The following is a 22105-nucleotide window of genomic DNA, read 5'->3' on the forward strand; positions in this document are numbered from 1 at the left end:
GAATGTAAAAGGTTTTCTTATGGTAATAATGTTGACATTTTTGCCACACACATTAAAATGGGCTAAAGCATAGCTCAGCTTTGGAAGCCTTTGTAACCAACAAAAAAAACTTCAAAATTATCTAAATACCCAACCCTTCATGTTATAACTCCTCGCACATTGGACATACTGTAGTAATGTCATATAACTAATTATTTTTAAAAGCATATTTTCTTTTGTCTTGAAAGAGATGGTTTCAAATGAAAGTTTAAGTTTGAAGGAAATGAAAACCAAATAACCATTGTTTAAAACCTGCACAGCAAAGTTGCCTACCATTTTTCCATAAGGAGAGGAAAGGATTATTTTAAAATATCTGCCAACTGACAGATATTTTAAAAACAAAAAAGTTTGATTCTGAATTTAGTTTCTAGCCAAGGTGATATTCCAAATGTAATGTATAATAAGGAGACTGCATTGAGAAAATGTAGTCAGGCTATTAAACAGACCAACTTTGAGATAATAGCTCTGCAGCAGCACATGAAAGAATAGCATTAGTTTGACCATAGTTTCAGCATGATAAAGCAAATTAATTAATATGAAAAATAGATGAAAAAATCCCTTCTAATTCATGAATAAACAACACAATCACTCATTTAAGAAGAATATAACTATATTAAAATAATTGCTTTCAAGTAATTACAACATATATTAGAAATCAATGGTGTAACCAAGAATTAAAATAATCGAACCAAAGGATACAGTATTTAAACAACATTCTGAGAGTTCACGGGTGCTCACTAAGTAAACTGTGTAGATCTTCAGAACACAACTATAGTATCATTCTAGACAATAGATCATCCAGGTACACAAGTACACATGTCTCACTGTTTTCAAATTAAATTTAAAATGTCAATAATTTTAAATACGTAAATTACTTAAAATCAATATTATGCCAACATTTACTTGTCATATAGTTCAATTTTAAAGCATAAAAGCTTACAGTATCAGCCTGAAATTTATCTCATATGCATAGTCAGAGATTATAAACTAGCTTTTAGGTCCTTGATTTCTATTGTTTTATCAGAAAGAAGTTTAGCAATCTCTTCCTTAGTAAACCCATATTCTAGAAGTATCTCTTCTGTGTGCTCTCCTACAAAAGGATCTCTTTTACATGATGGAACAGCAGGAGTCCTTGATAGAACAGGAGCAGGTCTAGGACTTATCTCTCCCGGATCATTTTTGATAAAAGAACTTCTTTCTTTGTTATGCTGATGTGAGGCAGCATCCTCGAAGGATAAAACAGGGGTCACACAGGCATCAGTGCTATCGAATATGCTGCACCACTCAGCCTGTGTCTTCTGTGCAAATATGGATGCAAATTTTTTCTTCATTTCAGGCCAGTTGGAGAAACTCATCTGAGCAGGGAGTTCATCTAAATTTAGCCCAAGACCTGAAAGGAGAAATGCAAAGTTTAACTATAGTACAGCTTAGATAATTCACTAAGTGCTTCTCACAACTAAGTGTATTCCTCAAGAAGATAGTATTTTGCAGGCAATACTAAAGTCACTTTGAACTTTATTTGGGTATCTCTGCAGGGCAAGGAGTAGAAGAATAAAATGTTCTATGGTACTTGCAATTAGACTAAACCGCATCAGTTACAGCCTTTTAAGTACATACCTATAATAAACACTCATTTGTATGAACACTTCAGAGAAGCAGCAACTGTCTCAAGTAATAATGTCCTGAGAAAAACTTGATAATAGGTATCATATTCACTACCTGGCACTAGCAAGGTAGATTCAGAAATCTGCTGAATGGATCCTGTACTGTTGGGACACACATGACAGATGATTGACTTTGGACCTGGTTAGCCTAAGAGTGACCTGCTTCTTCACTCCACTGTCCAAAGAGGCTCCAGCAGTGTCTCCTCCTCCCTCTGCTCCAGCTCACTTCCCAGGTTCCAATTCCCTCAACCCTTTCGCTCACTAGCTGCTCAATAACCCTGCTTTCCACTTCAGTTGCAAGGACCACCCAGGTAAGCACTAAGCACATCGCTTCTGAGACACCAGGGCAAAGCATGGGCACACAGGCCTTGTAATGACAATTTCCTGAACCAGGCAAGTCCTAGGTCTATCCCTGAACTAAGCATCCCTTCTCACTGGGGAGCTTACATCTCTTAGGTGCTGCCAGCTTCCAATACCTCTTTCTGTTCTCATGGATTCTGCTCTCTGCAGTCTCTGCTCTTTCATTCTGCTACTTCAAGGAGATGCAAGATTTTTTATCACTTATTGTAGAGATTATCTCAAAAAGGAGGTAAAAAACAAGAAAGAGAAAAGGCAATTGAACTACAGTTTCAAGTGGAGACAATTTCAAATGGAAACTACAGTTTCAAATGGAGGTATAAGCAGAATATATGATACTGAATAGAAATCAGAAGTGACATACTGAAGGCTGTTCTAACAGTCACAGTTTGAAATCCAGGAGCATGAACACAGCAGGAAAAATTCAGAAAAAGCAGCAATACAAAAGAAGCAAATTTGAGAAATCCGAAAGACTAGAAACAGCTATTATCATAATGCTTCAAAGTAACAAAAAAAAAATAGCTTCTTAGAAAACAGCAATTCCCTGTAAAAGGCAAAGGAAATGTAGAGCTTAGGTAATAGAGGGCTGGTTGCAGGCAGAATTTATGCAGACCTCCTCCTGCCTTTAGTTGTAGATAGGCAGAAAACACCTGAAATATCTTGTCTTTCTATGGCTTCCTTACCACTGAGTGACGTAGATATATTGCTGCTTAAACATACAGGGGAGAAGGGAGATAATTCCTTTTCTTCTGCTCCATAAGTTCTTTCTCTCCATTCATAAACTGTACAATATACACTTGGGGCCCACAGTGCCCCTCCCAGTTTAACACAGTATTTAAGAATTTCACTGTTGATCACAAGATTATTAAACATAGTTTTGAAAATGAATACATGCTTTGAAATTGCACTTCGGTACTTCAAAGGAAAACACAGAAATTGTCAGTCTCCAGACCAGAAACACAGCCTTGCAGTTGTTCACTCTCAGAAGAAATTCATCACAGTCAAAGACAAAATAAGTATTCTCACATCTTATTAGAAATGGCTATAGATATCAGGATAAATGATACTACAAATGATCAGTCCTTATGGTTTAATCAAGCCCTTAATGCCCTTATCAAGCACCTTAAATCACTGAACTTCCACTCTTGTGTCCATAACCATTCATGTAATCCTGAAAATGAGATCAGCTGAAGGTTATCTCACACTGGTTGAACATCATGATCACATAAAAGCTAGCAGCATTTTCAAAATTAATTTTATTATTGATTTTCAAAGTCTTCTAGTAGAGAATTACAGTGCAGTACAGTTTACTTATGAACTATGAGGTGAGGCAAATTTACCTTCCACAAAAGGAAATACTCACTACCTGAGCTTCTGTCTCAAAGCATGAAATCTTGTCAAGTGGGAACTTTGTTTCACAGTACTCATTTTCTTATTAAGTATGGTTTGGTTTCTAGCAGCCAGTCCAACATGAGCAGAGCTCTACCATTATCCCATTACACAATTATTTTTGATGATTGTGGCAGATGGGAAGTTGGCTGAGCCTCACTGCACATTCTCTGGCAAACTGGAACAATATGCAGAACCTGGAATTTAATATTACATGCTCATTTTTTGCTTACCACTGAAGACTTCAGCTTTAAACAGGATGAACTGAGAGCAGAACCTGGAATTTAATATTACATGCTCATTTTCTGCTTACCACTGAAGACTTCAGCTTTAAACAGGATGAACTGAGAGCATTTAAGCACTACAGCTCCTCATTTTCCAGCTTGTGCTCACCATTTGTGGTGCAGATGAGCAGTATCAGAGCAGGAGTGACTGACTCAACAAGGAAACTATTACATGGCACAAAATTGTCTGGGATACCACAGGAGCACAGACTTCACTCACTGTAATCAAAAGCAAAGTATCTTTTACACAGAACATCTTATAAAGCAATCATGACTTAGTTCCAAGTCTTTTTGATTAAATTTTTATCTAGGAGTTTTTGTATGGAAAAGCCCAGTCAACCTACTATAGTTGAGGTTGACACCTTGAAATTATTTTTGAAAAATGAAAAATTGTCTCCCGATAATGATGTATCTTTAAATCTCCTTCAAATGCTATAGCTTATTGACATATATCCCCGCATCGCTTATCGATGGAGCAAACTGAAATCTCTATTTCTACAGAACTTCTTAGACAAACTCTAGTAAAATCAGGCACTGATTTTAAGAGAAAGAAACCAGCAAAATTCATTAGATCAATCAGTGAAGTTGCTTTGGTATGTCAGAAATTGAAACAGTTTTTTATATTATTTCAGTCATACTATTTTAAAAGCAGAGTTTTGTTCAGGATTTTCTTGGGTTAACTTGCTAATTTTCTGTTCAAAAATGTATGGTCATAGCAGAGTCATTTTGAAATTATGTTGTCATAACATGACTGAATAAAATCATCTAGCATGGGAAACCTTAATTTTGGCCTAAACAACAGCTGCAAGGTGAAGGCCATTGTTCTTTTTCTGACTAAATAAAATTTGTTCTCAGTGTGAGAGGGAATTGAATTTCAGAATACCCCATATTTCAGAAGAAAGTAGTGAATTTTCATTAAACTTACTATGTAAAGTTTTTTCTCTGATCAAGGTTTCTAAAACTTAAGAAGTTTTTAGGAAGTGACAGTTGATCAGGCCCACAGTACTATCAGGCCTCACTACAAACGCATCCATAGCTGTACTCCAAGCTGACACACTCAATTACCACAACTGCAAAGGTTTTGATGCAGCAGGAGACTGGCCCTCTACAGTATTTGTACAATGTTTAAGGCTTATCATAATAAAGAAATTAAAATAAAACAAAACATAACACTATGTATAACTGAGTCTAAAACATAATGAGGAAACTGTTTGCCCATGTTGAATGTCTCAATAACAATGTGATATTGCACTCAGTATATCAGCAGATTTTTAATACAGTACACAATACTTAACAATCACAAAATGGAGAGTCCTGTGTGGAAATCCTTCACAATGATGTAAACTATGTTTTTTAATGGCTTCTTAATTTTTTCCTATTTTTTTTTAAACAGAAGTAATACAGTAATACAAATAGGAGTATTGAAAAGTAGTATGAAAGGGGTACTATAGAGTAGGAACTGAAGTTCAGTACTTCAGTGACTGTCAGTGCTTTCCACATCAATGTAAGCAGACACTAAGCTCACCTGACTTTGCACCATATAACTCAGAATCAAACCTTGACTCTCACCTGCTCCACAGTATTTACTGTGTTCTTCACACCCCTTGTAGCCTGGCTGCAGCAGACTAAGCACCTATTGCTGAAAAACAGAACAAACCTGCAGAAGCAATTCACAGGCCAGTTGAAAGACATGCTGTCTCTTTCTGTTGAGAGATTAAGGCTTAACATTAGTAGCAAATGTTTCTGCTATCAGATTTTTCAACAGATGCCAATAGCATTTTAGCTATTTATTGTCTGATTTTTGTAGTAATAAAATTAATACCAGCAAAAGGACTACAGCTTGTCTGTTAATAGCAAATAATCAATAGTGAGCTCAAAATACTTTTCTACTTCATCTGTTTTACATAGCTTCAGTTTCTCATAAAGCCTTTTGAAATTTATTTGGAATTTATTTAATTAATAAATTTCTGGCAATTTCTGGAAATTGCCCCTGCTAGGCACAATCTACAAAGCCAACAATATTCTCAAACTAATGTGCTCTATTTTCTTAAATTTAGTTTCCCTCTGCAGCCTCCTTAAGAACTCTCCTCACCATGTCATTAACTGCACTTGGGTCCAGCACTGGGCTCCTACAGGAACTCTGCAGGGAAACACTGAACCAAAACCAAAAAGAAATCAGTTCTGCTTTGGCTAAGCAGCATTCTGTGAGCAGAGACAAATTGTTCAGACATCACACTCCTTTCTCAATTCTGCAGTCTTCAAATCTCCAGCTGACATCTGCAACACCCATATCCTTGTACTCTCTGGGAGTGGCAAAACTAATCTACCCCTCTGAATATGGACAGAGAGACATCAAGTTTTTGAATATATTTTTTGAATATATTTTATCTGGAACAACACCAAATTGCTCACCAGCAGAAGTGACCAGAAATACGGAGAAAAGCTATGAAATGAAATTATGTAAATTGCAACTGGACCATACCATTAAACCCACTTCAAAGCTGGAGTTAATGCCTAGAACAGATGACTCAACCTAAGTCAAAGATCCTCAGATTTGTGAAAAAGCAATACAATTCTCACAAGCATTTTTCCCTATAATATTCAAAGGCTTAAATTCTGAATTTAATTTCTGCAATAGGTATCCCAGAAAGGAAATAGTCCCTAAGTCGCAAGAAGGTTCTGCTGTTCTAATTAGGTGAACTATTGCTTCAGAAAGATTTAAATCCTAAGTACTGAAAGGAATAAATATTTCCTATGTGAAAATCTGAACAGATCACAATATGCACCTCAAACAAAATAACAAAAAGACCAGCTGCTTTAAATTCAGTATTACGAGAAAATCTTGATTTTGGTCATTTACTTTAAACAGCACACTTTTACAAAATAAATAAAGGAAACTCAATGAGTGTAAACGAGCAAAGATAGTGATACAATTAATGGCAAAAAGCAAAATTTCCTCAAAGACTGCAGCATATATGTTGGATTTTTTAAATATGGCAGAAACAGACCAAAACACATGCAACAATGACTGCATTTGTTGTCTACTTACAAGTGGATACACACTAGTTCTTTCCTGCTGGAATAACTATTTTTGAAACCTCAGCTGTTAAAATCAAGCAACTTCTCAGTACTGTAAACATAAGGAGTACTTTCAAACATGAAAATAAAGTTGTCCAGTGTGGGTGCCCCAACATAAGCAGAAGAATTCACAGTTGCTTTAAGTTCTAAATTTCTGAGAAACAACTACAAGAAAACCAGAATTTTAGCACTTTCCTCAGTTAAGAGTCATCTAAAGAAGACAGAGACCATCAGTGACCACGTTGTATCACCTGGCGACTGGTTTCATCCATCACAGGCTTATCTTTAGATAACCTGGCTGAGAGGGAAAAGCCCAAGTCTTGCCCCATAACAATGATCAATAGAAGATAGCAGGACTGTCCAGAAAAAGTTGACAGAGAAAGAGTCACAAACAGAACCACACCCCATTGCAGAATTTTGGTGCTTTTTGGACAAGTACAGATTCTATCCCAGTCCTGTAGCTTAACTGTGATTCAACATAGTCTCCAAAGAACAAAATACTGCAGGCCATGAATACTGCAGGCCAGCCAAACATACGGGTATTTGAGTACGCAGCCTTATTTTTTTCTCATCTGCTTTGAACTTATTACAAGCATTCTCCCTGAAGATATTTATTGGAATTCCAAATTACCTAACTCCAAGGGCAAGGGCTTGCATTTTATTTTGATACAGTTTTATATTTACTTTTGTTCTTCAACTTTCTTTTTCAAAGTCAAGTTGCTTACAAATTGAGTTCACAAAAAAGTTATTCTCAGGATAATTAGAGACAAAATAGCATCATCCTCTTCAGCCAAAGTGGCATTTCCAAACTTGACATTTGATCTGTCCAACATAATACTGGACATGTCCCTGAGTCACTACAGAAGCCTTCCTCATGTATTTCACATAGCAGCATATCCCAATTTAGATATTCCACACAACTGCATGGACTTTTTTTAGCTACAAGAGAAGCAGCCATTCACAGCTACAGCTGCGCAAGAACCTGGGGAGCACCACAGGCTGCAAGAGACAAAGCCAAAGAATAAAGAACAAGCTCTCTTTGGGATCCTGCTCACCAAAGGCATACTCCACCTTACAACCCCATAATACAAGAAATACAAGAGCTGCAGATGAGAGCAATTGCTTGCCCTCAACTGCCCAATGCCCACCCTGTCCCTGAGCAGTGACCACCCACCAATCTCCTTTCCAGTTTTATTTCTGAGCATCATGTCCTGTGGTACAGAATGACCCTCTGGTCAGCTGGGGTCAGTTGTGCTGGCTGTGATCCCTTCCCTTTTCTTGTGCACCCCCAGCCCACTCACTGGTGCAGTGGGGTAAGGAGGAGAAAAGTCCTCAGTGCTGTGCAAGAGCTGCTCACCAGTTACTGAAACATCCCTGTGTAATGGCACTGCTTCCAGCACAAACCCAAATCACAGACCCCTGCTAGCTACTGTGAAGTGCTATCCCAGGCAAAACCAGTACAAATTGTAGCATGGATACAATTCAAGGAAAAATCAGGGGGAAAGAGACTGGGCAAGAATAAGGAACTACTCCTCTGGCACGCTCACTGACCGGCCACATGAGCCATGCAACGAATAATGTGGTTCACAAAACACCGGGTACACCCACTTTAGGAATCCTTTGCTGACATTCCTTGAACTCATTAACCAAAACTAAAACTAAATTAAGAACTTCTTACAGTCTTCATATTCTGTGCAAAGAAAGAATAAATACTAAATTCGTTCAAGATTTTTTTTTATTTTCATAAATTCTGTATGGAAAGCATGGCAATCTACAAGAGAAGCACAAAAGAAGAAAAAAAAATTAATTAAATAACCAATAAGAAGCTAAGAGTCCATGTGATAAAAGGGTTGAAGTACAAAATGAGTTCAGAAGTGAAGATGCACCCGAACATTTGTTTTAATTTCATACAGTTAAATATTTTGCATAACACATTCTAATTTCTTGAAAAGATAAATCATGATTTATGGTCATATTTAAAGAGCGTTAGTCAAATATAAATATTATATCCACAGCTAGACACTAAAAGCAGTCTGAAATTGTGTGGAGAAAACTAATTGTTTAAGCAGAATTTGCTTCCACAATAATTTTTTCTATCAAGAAATACTAAAACTACTTACTGTGAATATTCCTTTCTGAAACAATTTAAATAGGTTTTATTTAGTACAGTACAAATAATAGAAATTTCTTGAAATTCTATTTGCAATTGCAAAGAATTTGGTCTTTTAAAAGTATAATAATCATTTAAAAAAAGTGATTATCAGAAAAAGTTTTTTAGTGCTTCAGTGACATCATGAACCACCATTACAATAACTCCAAAAGAAAACTTGCAATTTAAGTGTAGTTGCTGGGGGTGAAAAGGAAATAAATTAATGGCTAGAAAGACAATTAACTGTTACACAACTACCCAACTAGCTTCAGGAAGTGTTTGGCTTTTACAAAGAAATCACATTTCCCATTTCTTAAGAAGAAGTTTTTTACTGAAAAAGTGAGAAAGTTCTGGAATGATCTGCCTGGGGAGGTGGTGGAGTCACCACCCCTGGGTGTGTTTAAAAAAAAGACTGGATGTGGCACTCAGTGCCATGGATAGTTGAGGTGCAGGGCGTGGGCTGGACTCGATGATCTGGAAGGCCTGTGAACCATACATCATGAATCAAAACCAACTGTGAAAGAATTCACTCAATCATGCTTTGCTGTTATAAAACAACTGCTCCGATTTACTCACCTTTTATTAACTGGTTATAAAATTTAGGCTCAATGGCACCAACAGCCATGAATTTTCCATCAGAGGTCCTGTAGGTTTCATAAAAAGGTGCACCGCTATCTAGCAGGTTTTCACCTCGAGGTTGGCCCCAAAGTCCTAAATTTTGTGACTTCCACAGGAAAGAACTTAGGTATGCTACTCCTTCTACCTTGAAGATTTAGAGGAAAAAAAACAAAAACAAAAACAAAAGCTCCAATAAATTAGTTGGCATTATCTAAATTCTGTATAAAACAAAGCAACAAAAAGCTATTACCAGTTCTGCCTTTTGCTAAGATTTTTAATGACAGAACCTCTGGTAAGGTTCTGTCATTAACAATTTCTTAAAATTTTCAATTACTGTTTACGCTGCATATGTGAAATAATCTAGAATTAGAGAATAAGAAAGGACATAAATGTAATCAGACAACACACCTTCAATGCACAAAGCTTCCTCATTTAGCAAGTTTAGAGAATGAGTGAATAATTTCAGGTGAGGGAAAAGCTTCTTGCCTCTGTACAACATTAAGCATCAGACAGCTATCAACACCTTCTAAACCTCTTGAAACAAGGTATCTCTGCCAATCCCATAAATACCAAATTTTTATCTCCTTTAAATCTACTGATTATAGGAAGACTGCTATTTTTAGCAAAAAATTTGAAGGAAATAAAATAAAATCTCCAACATTAAGTTAAAACAAAAACTATTCTCCCACTGTCATCACTGGCAGCTACACACACAGAGCAACGGAATCTCTACATAGACAAGACTTTGATGAATACAGTACTAGAAAACATGATTAGTCCCATTCCAAATTGCTCCTCAAATTTTTGTCTTTGTACAGTACACCTAGATGAAAATTCAGTTTGTTCAGCTTTTCAATAATTACCAAGAGTGTACAAGTCTTTAAAAATAAATCACATCCTACAGTTTTGCTCATCAGCACAATTAATTTTCTTCAAATGTACTGAAATTACTGTAAGCAAAGATATGCCAGCTAATAGTGTATGGCCAGAAACATACCAGTAGAACAGATTAAAACCTGAGCTGTATTATTCTGAGTATCACTTGATTCATGCATTTTCAGCTGCATGAAACTAACCTAATACTGTCTATAGAGAAAAGCATAGATACTGTACCAAAAAAAACAGGCTACTAAATTTTCATGCAGAAAGATCTATTAGTTTATACCTTTCTATGCAAAAATTTAAAACATGCAAATTGCTGAAGCATGCAGTCAAGAGGGCTTCTTCATTTAATGTGTGTTACTTGGGCTCTGCTTCAAGGACAGGAATACTTCTATCCTCACTGCCACATGTTAAAGTCAATTAAAGTACTTTCATATGAGAAAATACTGCATACCTTCATCTACATATCTGCAAAATTATTGCAAGGATGTTAAAATAAAGTTTGTTTTACTAATGACCTGATGACCTGATTATATATATATATATACTGCTCATATTAACAAAAAATAATATTACACAAAAAGCACTGAAAGTAAGGATAATAAAAGATGGGGAAAACATTAGAATAAGCCCTAACTGCAAATTAGATTTTGGTGCTGACAAAACTCTTAGTCAGCAGCTGTACAATACCTATGTGTTACTTACCCAGGAAACACTTAAAATAAAACAGCACATCTGGTTTTGACTGGTATAGGGAGTTCAGAAATATCCCTGTCTGGGCAACCGGACAGCTAGGTTCTGCCTGAGGCCCACCACAATTCAGAGACAAGTAAAAAAAGTGTCTTAACATCTGCACCAGACCTCCAAAGGCATATAAAAATAACATCACACACTCACTAATGTGGTCACTTTCTTTTACAACATGAAAAGGGTAACATGGAGTAACTCCACTTAAGTCTAATTGCAGAATTATTATAACAAGAGTTATGTGTTTCATGTCTCCCTCACATTAGATAACAACTGCAGTCTCTGAAGCAGGCACAAGAATCCAGAGGCATCACCCTAATGGGTGACCTGTCTGCTCCGCAAGCCTTTCTGTTCTTTCCACAGACTGAAAACAGCTCAAACAAAAGTGGGAATGAATCCATATCAAGCTAAACTATCCTCGTGACTGATGAAGGCTTCTAGGATGTGGGAGTTTTGGTTTTGAGTACCTCCAGGCTGAGAAAAACCTGGAACCTCAGTCTTCTGTTGCATTGCTAAATGCTTCTGCCATGAGACTATTATGCAAGCTATCACTACCAGCATGGTTTCCTGCGGCTGTCTTTTCACAAAGAGTGAGTTATGCTCAGTCAGATGCCTACCATCAGCAGAAGGTTCTGTGGCTGAAACTCTAGTGAACCCCAGTTGTGGGCCTGACTCACATGCCTCTGCTCCAGTGTGGTGCAAGAATGCAGAGGTACAATTCTACCTACTGTGTCACATCGCAGTGTTCACTCCACATGGCAACTATCTGGCTTCCTGTAAGACAGCCATGATCCCTACAGGGTCAATGAGAAGGGACAGCAACCAGCAGGAATCAACTCAGGCCAGGCACAATTCTTCTGAGACAGACAGATGAAATGCTGAACCCAGTGTCTACTTTTTGCACAGTTTCTACTATAGAAAATTCTACCATGTGTCTGAGTCTTTAACATATTCAGACTACCTAAATTGTACAACAGCTTAAGTAAAAGGTCTCTTAAACAAAAAACAGTCTTAAAACAAAACAGCTGAAATAGTGCAGTGTAGTGATTTTTAAAACAATTCCTTCCACAAAAAAAATAACTTGGGTGTAAAAACAGGCTCATCCACCAATCAATTTACTGCAGTCTGTACTGCTGATGATGCATGGATAATTTTTATCAACAATGTCACTGAAAGTCTATTCAAGAAACGGGGAATATGACCAAATATCAGGTAAAATACATCCTGTGGTACTGGATGTAAAATAATAAATAAAATAAAATAAATAAAATACATCCTATCCATTTCACAGGTCACCAGGCATCAGCAGGGAACTGTAAATTCCACAATTCTAATGAGACAAGAAAAAACTGGAAGAGACTATCTTAAGGGCTTAAAAAAGCCCCACAACACATTCCACTCCAAATGAGCAACAAATTTCATTAGAACATTAGCAGACTTAACTGATTTCTCTTCTAACAAATTCCTTTAATTCTCTGAATTATGATAAGGAAAATTTGATAATACTGCAAACTACAAAAAACATATTTTTCAGTATTTGAAGGCTTGTCACAATTCTCCACAGTTTTTCTTTTACAAATACACAATCTCCTTCAATTCTTCCTTTAGGTCATGTTTCTAGAGTCATAATTTTTGTTGTGCTACTTGGGCTTCCTCAAATTAGCAGCTTTGAAAGATGATGGTCAGCATCTGAAACAATATTTTGCTGAGACTTCATAAACATTGCATAGGTTAGAATAATTTCTTCAGAAACTTTGCTGGCTCTATTTCCTGTTTATACATCCTAATACAGTATGTATGTGTTTTGTAACAGCATGATATTGTTGACTCATGTTCAGCTTGTGACTACTACGAACCCCCAGGACTGTACTTTAGCAAACTGTTCTCTGACTGTTACTGCATTTGTGCAGCAAATTGTTTCTGCCTACAAAGGACTACAGAGCAGCAATGTCTGTGAATGGCAGCCAGTTCTTTCAGGTCATTGCTCCAATCTGAAAAGGTCATTTTCAATTCTAACCCAAGTCCAGCACACTTGCAGTCCTTCACATACGTGTATTATCTGTAAATTTACTAAACACAGTCACTCATCCATCATTCAGCTTACTGAAGAAAACAAAGAAAAAACGCACTAACAAACATCTACAGAATTCCATTTTTTAAGTTTTTCATTTTGGCAATCAGCTACTAAAAACTTTTGTTGCAGTAAAAACATTAGTCCTGTTTCGCACTGTTCCCATAAAATTTTCATCTAGACCACAATGCCATGGACTGCTTCTGAGAACATCATATGAATTTGTAAAAAACTTACTGAAATCAAGAAATCCAACATCTCTTGCTGCTCTACTCTCTTCAAGACCCCTTCAACAAAGGGATTTGTTTCAATTAATGTAATTTTTTTTCAATTTATATTTAAGGCCAAACCTTAGTCTTCACTAAGGTAGTATGCCTCAAAGGGAGGTCAAATTTTAACTGCAACATTCTTTAAAAAGAAAAATGGAAGAACAAGAGAGGAACAACAACTGTAGATAACATAAGTTTCAAAAATTTATTTAAATAGTTATTTTTTCTCTGTATTTAAGTGGGTGGCCTTCCAGTGGAAAAATATTCATTATTAAGCTAATTTAGCCTTTCATTTATTTTACAGCACATTCACAAAGTGTCTGAAGTTGACTTCTTCACAATGATCCACAGGCAGTGTAACTATCCCAGGAAACAGTGTTTCTAAATAAGGTATGACCTGTCACAAATTCCTAAGAAGATGTATCTTGAATAAAGCTAATGCAATTTTACTCCAAGAGTACTGTAATTTTTGCTGTTACACAGTAAGCCAGTTGTTTATTATACACTCTATCTCCATACACCACACTTATTCTTCAAATATATAGTGCTAATATTTTGTGATGTAGGCAGACAGGCAAAAGCAGGGAGAGGGGAGAGGCTGCAGTATGTGTTCCATGACATAAGGATGTTATGGCAGCAGTGATACATGAAAATTGCTTGCATGTGAAGGAATAGCCATTTTATGAGATCACTCACTTTCCCAACTTCTCAATTCTAAACCTCAAAATGTCCTCCCTTTCCCAGATTTAGAGTAGAACACCCAAGCATGCCTAAGAAACCCCAAGTTCCTTGAGAACAAGCTTACCATACTTGCATCAATGACCTGCCCTTTGCCAGATTTGGCACGTTCAAAGAGGGCTATAACAATGCCCAGTGCACACGTGACACCTCCACCAGCAAAATCAGCCAGAAGGTTTACAGGTGGAAAAGGATTTTCATTCTTTCTACCCAGCTTTGACAGCACACCTGACATAAGAGAAAACAAAGCAAGGATAAGCATAAAATTATTATAAACATTCATTTCTACAAAAAAAAAAGTTTCATTCTTTTCAAACCATGCAAATAAGTAAGGCATAAAGCAATCTTCTAATGTTTCCTATTTCTGCTTGGCTGACTCTTTAATTCACAGGAGAGTGAAAATATATGAAATCACAATAGTGAAGAAGTAACTAATTAAAGAGATTAACAAAACTCTCACAGCTAAACGTTGATATTTGACTAAAGAGGGACAAAATTTTAGTTTAAATAAAATTTTATAAAAATCCAACCCTGAGTGCAGTAATTCTATATCAGTACTTTGTACATGCATTGGATCTTGCCCATAAAGAGGCACTATGAATATGTCTCAAAGCCACTTTGATAAAGTGTTCTTCTTTGAATATTTTAAAGTAAAAATGCAGATGTATAGTCTTATGTGCTCATAAAAAATGAACTAATAATCATAACAAAGTTTGATTATTATAACAAAATAATCACACTGACAACTGTGCTTCAGTCCTATCCTCCCTCTCCAACTACGTTTGGGAAAAAAAAGGTTGCATATAGGAACAGGTGACTAACACAGGAAGGTTATCTCTGATTGCATGCAATGTAAACACAGGGAACCTACGTTTATGCCAGCAATTATGCAGAAACTAAAGTAATTAGAGCAAAGGCTAAGCCAGTTTACTTCAGTCAGAGCTTTGAATTTGTTAGCATTTCTCTGCCATCCTGAACAACCTCTTTACTGTAACCTTACTCTTTATAGTTGCCTCATAGCAATTCCCTTTGGGCAAGCAAGAAACTGCAGTGTGATCACCCCTCTCCTGTGTCTGTGGCCTGAGACTTGCAGAAGACATGGTCAGAATTTCCTGAGAATTGCATGGTTCTGATGGACTGTTTAATTAACCAATAGTCTAATGCACTTCCTACGGGCAACAGAGTGCACAGTATAATAATTTCCAAATCCTGTAGTGCAGGAGTAAAACCCCTGCTGCTGCCTAAAACCTTCCTTTTAATATACCGACTTCTTTAGAGTTCCTAACACAAAATATTTTTTACTTAAAGGAAGACAAGGCTCACTAGAGAAATACTCAAAATATGAGATCTCATTTTTGAGGAATGACCCCTCTCAAACACCTTGCTCTATTTCCTTTTAATAGGCAGAAAAACTTGATTTGTGAAATTTCAAGCAAAATTATTTTAGGAAGTTATCACTAACCAAAAGACTACTGATTAAATCAGCTCAGAGATAAAAATCACTCTATTTGTAAACCAGAACGTAGTACAAACTAAGGTAGGGATGGACCATGCTGTTTCTGTACCAACTCTTTCCCTCCACTAATAGATAAAAATACCCTAATTCTTTGAAATCATCTTAACATGAAGTCAAAGTGTTTCAAATGAGACATCTTTTCTTTAATCTTTTCTACTCTCTAACAGTTTTCCATGAGGGGAGACTGAATCCATCTCTAAAGAAATTAAACCCCACATCATTAGGACTTCTCATAGTAGCAGATACCAGATCACCACGTTAGCATGGCCTCTGCTCCGTCCCTTTCTTGGGGCTACAAGAACTACTTTATCGAGTGGGAAGCCCAGAACTTTTGGGCCACTTTCCTCCTTCACAGGCATCAGTGACAGAAAGCAGTGTGAAAGCAGGAGCTAGGGCCATGCATGGATGGGCAGCACCTGAGGTGTGTATTTTGTTCCCGTTTGCTACTGCATACTTGTAAAGCCATACCAGTTAAAACCAGCGTAATGTCCACAACACCTTAATGAAATGTAGCATTTCCACTTTATTTGAAGCCTACTTCCTTTCAGTTGGGATCAGCGGAGACATATTTACAAGCAAAAAAGCACAAGATCTCAATTGTCTTGTGCTGCCCAGTTTTTCTTTGCTCAAAAAAAATCTGCTCACAAGCACATAAAATAATCTGCAGCCCTTTCAGGATTATAAGTATAATAAGTATACAGAATTTCTAGGAGAGGGGCACTGAAGAAAATATTCAGTCCTCTCTTCAGATAAATATTTGGATACTTTATTCAGATAGAATATCACGAAGGAAAGAAAATAATGTACAGCCTGGGAAGACATGCTGATCCAGCCTGTAACAGTTTGCTGCTGCTGGAAAAAACAAACAGCCTGTCCAGTACATGTTTCCTCCTTTGGTGTGCTGACTGTTGATTGGACCCCTCATTGAACTGCTTCACCTTGACAGAAAACATCCTCATTTCTTCTGACCAGTTTCTGACTTGTGAGGAAGTTTACAGAGGGGCTAGGCAAGTGCCAGAGCTGACTGAAAGCATCAAGGAAAAGCACAGAGAAAGGAAAGCCCCATTTCACTGACAGCAACACTTCAGATCAGCTGTTTTATCAGACTGCACGTCAGATAAATTTTGAGCTATCTGCTTTCAACAAGTTCTTGAGTCTTGATCAAAGGGAGGAAAGATGCTTTATTTAACAGGAAATTTTACAGCCTACCTGATAAAGCCAAGTAATTGATGTCATGACCCGCAGACTTGGCATATTTTCCTGTCTGGCCAAAACCAGTAAGTCTAGCATAGATGAGTCTGGGATTCTCCTGTAGAAGGACCTCTGGGCCAAGCCCAAGTCTTTCCATGACACCTTCAAAAGAATAAGCAAGGAATTCAAACTCACATTTAATAATACACAAAAGATAATGGCTCAAAGTTAGATTATACAACAGCAGAACTCAACTGCATTTTTTGAAGTAGCACATTCTACTTCAGTGTCCATGTTACAACATGAACATTATCAATTACCAACATACTGCATAAATTTTTAATATAAACCAAGTGGAAATTAGGCTTTAGGGATTTTTTTTCAGCTTTTATTCCTGTTTTACTTCTCCAAAAGACTGACAGAAAACCATGCACCACTGGACGAGAAAGCTACCCAAGGCTTGTAAAACAAGGAAAAAAGAGAAAGAGAAAACATTTTCTGTATTCAATCATCTGTATTTTACTGGAATATACCTTCCTCACCATTTCTCAGTACCTCTTTTTCCTGTGTATTTTAACTCACTGATCTGACTGGACCGTGCCACTATTCCACAGATGATCTGTAGGAACCACACACCAGTAAATGTGTTCTTTTTCAATGCAGAGAATAAGGATCTTTTAGAATCAGTGGTATATAAGCTGAATCAGCATGGATTTACAGAAATCAAAGCTAAAATTTTAATCTTGCAGTGGTTTTAAGAGAAGAAATTTGAATTCCAAATGAATTGTACTTTCTTACTGGTTCAGTGCAGTTTGGTCAGACTTTTACCAATGGTCTATAACGGCACTGCAAGGCCACATATTTTAGAATTGAAGGGATAACATAATTTCAATTCCTGCTCCACCCCAAAATCTATTATTCCAGCTTGTTTCACAAAATTAATCCATATTTTTACTACATCACCAATTCCATTCAGATCCATTTCTATTGCACTAACTACTGGGCAGCGGCAAGTGATTACTCCCAAGAAGAAAGCAGTGAAATTTGGCAAAATGCATGATTTTCAAGTGCACAAGTGGAAACAGGGTGACAAATAACCCCTCTGTTGTCACAAAGTCATTGCTGTAGAGTCACACATGCCTTGCAAGAAACTGTTCTGCAGCTTGGGCCCTCAGCTTCTCACTGTTTTCCAGCAGTCTCATGATGGGTCACAGATTTATGCAGTTCACTTACAGAACCTTACAACCTAGTATCTATTTACAAAATTGCCTGTACTTCCAGCCGTGAAAAAAAACCCAGCAAGTGCCCATAAAACCAAAAAAACCAAAATTTCATAACAAAAAAATCCAGGAGACTAGCTACAAGGAAAAAGTGGAATTTGACTTCTTCCTTTTTCTTTTTGCTCAGCTTCTGAGGAGTAAAACAAACAAGGTAAGGTAAGGTAAGAATAAACCCATTTTCTGAAGAAAAATAATTACTTGTGACACACAATCTGTCCATAATGTATGATGTCTAAACAACAGTCTCCTATTTCTAAACTGTCTGTAAAATCTCCAAAACATTTCAGCTAGCTCCTCAATGAAGCATTATTACAGAATGGTTTGGGTTGGAAGGGACCTGTGAAAGTCACTAACTCCAAGTCCCTGTTAAGAGCAAAGACATCTTCAACTAGATTCGTGTACACAGAGCCCTGTCCAACCTGACCTTAATGGCATTTTTTCTAACAGAACAGCACCCTCAAGGAGCACCCAGGGATACTGACATAGCCATCAGGTGAGTGCCTGTGTATGGCTTATAAATGGAGGGAACATGGTAAACCTGAAACGTCTATTGATCTTAAAATGGCATTAATTTTGCTACTGAAAATCAGATGTTATGCATCCCTATATGTGGTAAATTAGTAAATATGCATACTGTAATTAAAAAAATGAACTGAAAGTTCTCTATAAAAAAATAGTTTTGAAAAATTGAAAAATTCTGTAATTGAGTATTTGAAGAATTTGTCCTACTTTTAACCTAATGTTAAAAAGGGAAAGTACTTGCTAAAACACAAGGAAGCTTTTCATAAAGTAGATTTAAGATTGGCAGGAAGTGATCAGTTTGTAGAACGCAACTTCCTAAAATTAAACATGACATTTAAAGATGAAGACTGTAGTTCATAACCTGGATTTGATCCTGAATCAGAGTAACCCTGTACAACAGAATCATACTACTCTATTTAACACATACAACCCATATTTCTCTCCCTGGGATTTGTGCTTTGTAAATGTGTAACCATAATGTCAGATCTCCTGTCTTCAGAGGAATTGTAAGATCAAACACTGACCAGCACAGCAACCGTGAGTGAGTTCCACTTTATCAACAGGCCTGGATATCACACAGGATGGTGCCCCCAGCTCGGTGTGACCCCTCGGCTCGGACACCCTCCTGCTCATTCAGGGCTCCAAGCCTGGTGTGACCTCTCGGCTCGGACACCCTCCGGCTCCTCCCGATCCCGGCCGGGGCATGGCCCTGTCTGAGCGCTCTCGGCGGTCCTTCCTTGCGGTTTCACATGGCGGCTGCACTTTGCAAATCCCCCACACAGCATGCGCCCCTAGCGCCTCCAGAGCTGCTCCCTGCCCGCTTCCCACTCAGAATCACAGAGGCCACAGACAAACGGGAGCCCCTCAGCGACTGACGGGAGCCCACAGCGACTGGCGGGAGCCCCTCAGCGACTGGCGGGAGCCCCTCAGCATGGCACCCGCGGCCTCGCAGCTCCAACCTCCCGCTCTCCCCCCACGGCCCGGCCCGGGCTGCCGCCGCCCCGGCGCGGTTCCCGGCGGCCGCGGCCCCTCACCGTGGCGGAAGGGCTCGATGAGCACGTCCGCCCCACCGCACAGCCGCCTCAGCACCGCGGCGCCCTGCGGCTGCTTCAGGTCTAGCGCCAAGGAGCGCTTCCCGCGGGCCTGCACGTCTCCGTGCGCTGAGGCCACGGCGGACTGGGACAGGCGGTCGACTCGCACCACCTGCGCCCCGAAGTCGGCGAGGATCATCCCGCAGAGCGGCGCGGGCGCCAGCCCGGCGAGCTCCAGCACCCGCACCCCGCTCAGCGCCATCGCCACGGCCTCCTCTGCCGCTGTCGAGCGCCCATACACCGATCGCGGAGGCGGCCCGGGGCCCGCCCCGCCCGCTCCCGCGCGGCCCCGGGGCCAGGGCGGGCTCCTGCCGCCCCTCGCCCGGAGGCACCGGCCCCGCTTCTCCTGACCGCCCGCGGGCGGCTCCACTGCCCTCCGCGCCGGCTCGCGGTGAGGAGGAGTGGGCGTTCTCTTGCAGCCGGGATCGCCACGCAGCTGCTCTTGGGGGAATCTCTCTGTCCGACCATGCAGGAGCCGGCCCCCTGGCCATCAGACCCGCACCACCGGAGCTGGGACCGAGGCCCCTTGGCAGCCGCACAGCCCCTCACACTCACACTGGCTCTCCCATAGAAGAGGCCCAGACGAGCAAATCCTTCAAATAATTTAGTCGTGATGCAATAACCAAACAACAAAGAGTGATCCGCTGCCTCCATGTAGGGACCCCGAGCAAGGGAAACCATGGGCTTTTACATCCCTACAGCCTAAGGGCAGGAAAGTGACAGAATCACAGAATCGTTCAGGATGGAAGAGACCTCCAACATCGTCAAGTCCAGCCTTTGAAGTCTGAGGCTGGGTGCCATCGTCTCCAGCCGGTCTCCTGGCTGGGCCACAGGTCCCTGTGCCTGTTATTAGGAAAAGGGTCAGCAGTCCTTGGCCTGGGGCTCCAGCCATGCCCGGGGCACCTGCATGGGCCAAAACCCCCACACCCAAGACCCCCAGGTCACAGGGTGGGATATTAGCAGGACACGTGATTAAAACTTCGGGTTTCTTTTCACCAGATGTTTCCTTAAAGAGGGCTACCTGGCCCTGTTCTTGCGGCATCACCTGCTTGCAGGAACTGACATAAATCCAGAAAGGGTAATGAAATCTGTGGCATTGTATTGACACAGCTTTTCAAACTTAGGCTCTGCTCCCAGTATTTCAGGTTACTGGGAAGCAGACAGAGCAACCCATGCTGACATTATACATTTCTTTAAATTGGTTAGACTGTGAAAACCTGTAAAGGCTGCTAATTTAAATGCAGAAATTTTTCTCATTCTACAATAACAGGTCTGTTATATACCCTTCATTTTTTGTGCAGACACCAGGTCCTGTAATGCAGGGACTGATTATGTCCACTACTATGGTGCCCCCCACACACGAAATGGCCAGGAGAAAAGTATTTGCATTTTCATTCAAATGAAGCTGGCTAGTTTTGTTTGTTATCTATCTCCCTTAGAGACACTATTCCATGGAAGGGTTTGTTTTCACAGAAATTAGGATGTTACTGTGACACTGTGTTTCTCTGACTAATTTTCAGTTTCATTTGTCCCCTCACACCTTCAGGTCTTGGAGTTTGCGTTGAATACAAACAGGCAATTTCTGTTGTGTCACCTTTGATTTCACCTGATGCTCTTTAGTTTACCCCATCTAAATAACACCATAATCACACCCTGGATAATGTCTGGATTTTGCTATGGTTTAACTGAGCAGTCCTTTGCACCCGCTGTTTAGTTGTCATCCAGAATTACAGCAAGTAATCTGTGGCAGAAACATTTAAGTCAGAACCCTATTAAGTTATTTCAGTTTCAGGGAGGTGAGGGCAGCATTTTATGAGCATTAACTCCAATTTGAACAATTGGATTTTACCAACCCAAAAAATAAACAGGCATGAGAGAGAAACAGATATTCTAATTAACCATGAGATGAAGGCTAATTAGTTGAGTCCAAAAAACTCTCCTGAAGCAGCAAGTTGGCCAGCAGAAAATGCGTGTTATAAACAAGGAGACCTTCTCTACCATGGGCTTGCAGTGTACAAAACACAGTGTGATGTTCATCTATGTGATGCCATTTAATATTTCTAATTAATAAGCAGCAGCAAAGAGAATTCATTGCAGAAGTAATGGGTATGTGAAAGGAGTTGTTTTGGGATTGAATCCACACTGTGTGAGAGTGCTTGTGTGTACTTTATTCTGTTACAACAGTGAGTTGCTGTCTGTGTCATCCTGTGAAATGCATCT

The 22105-nt window shown here is 39.1% G+C and overlaps 1 protein-coding gene across 1 annotated transcript; it reads right to left on the reverse strand.

Moving 5' to 3' along the window:
* Positions 1-631: 631 nt before the first annotated feature.
* On the reverse strand, positions 632-20101 carry AMACR (alpha-methylacyl-CoA racemase). Its single transcript, XM_066569096.1, has 5 exons — positions 19829-20101; positions 17011-17154; positions 14353-14513; positions 9537-9723; positions 632-1429 (listed from the first exon to the last, which is right to left on the reverse strand). Exons 1-5 carry the CDS (start codon positions 20085-20087, stop codon positions 1020-1022), a joined length of 1161 nt encoding a protein of 386 aa, XP_066425193.1. The 5' UTR covers positions 20088-20101; the 3' UTR covers positions 632-1019.
* Between the last annotated feature and the right edge of the window lie 2004 nt (positions 20102-22105).

The sequence above is a fragment of the Molothrus aeneus genome, chromosome Z (genome assembly GCF_037042795.1).
Source record: "Molothrus aeneus isolate 106 chromosome Z, BPBGC_Maene_1.0, whole genome shotgun sequence".
In the NCBI taxonomy this organism is placed as follows: domain Eukaryota; kingdom Metazoa; phylum Chordata; class Aves; order Passeriformes; family Icteridae; genus Molothrus; species Molothrus aeneus.

Coding starts and splice junctions, on each gene's coding strand:
- AMACR (XM_066569096.1), bottom strand. CDS start 20,087: ATGGCGCTGAGCGGGGTGCGGGTGCTGGAGCTCGCCGGGCTGGCGCCC. Junction 17,155..19,828: donor CATCGAGCCCTTCCGCCACG/GTGAGGGGCCGC, acceptor ATTCTTTTGAAG/GTGTCATGGAAAGACTTGGG. Junction 9,724..14,352: donor AGGTCATTGATGCAAGTATG/GTAAGCTTGTTC, acceptor TAAATCTTCAAG/GTAGAAGGAGTAGCATACCT.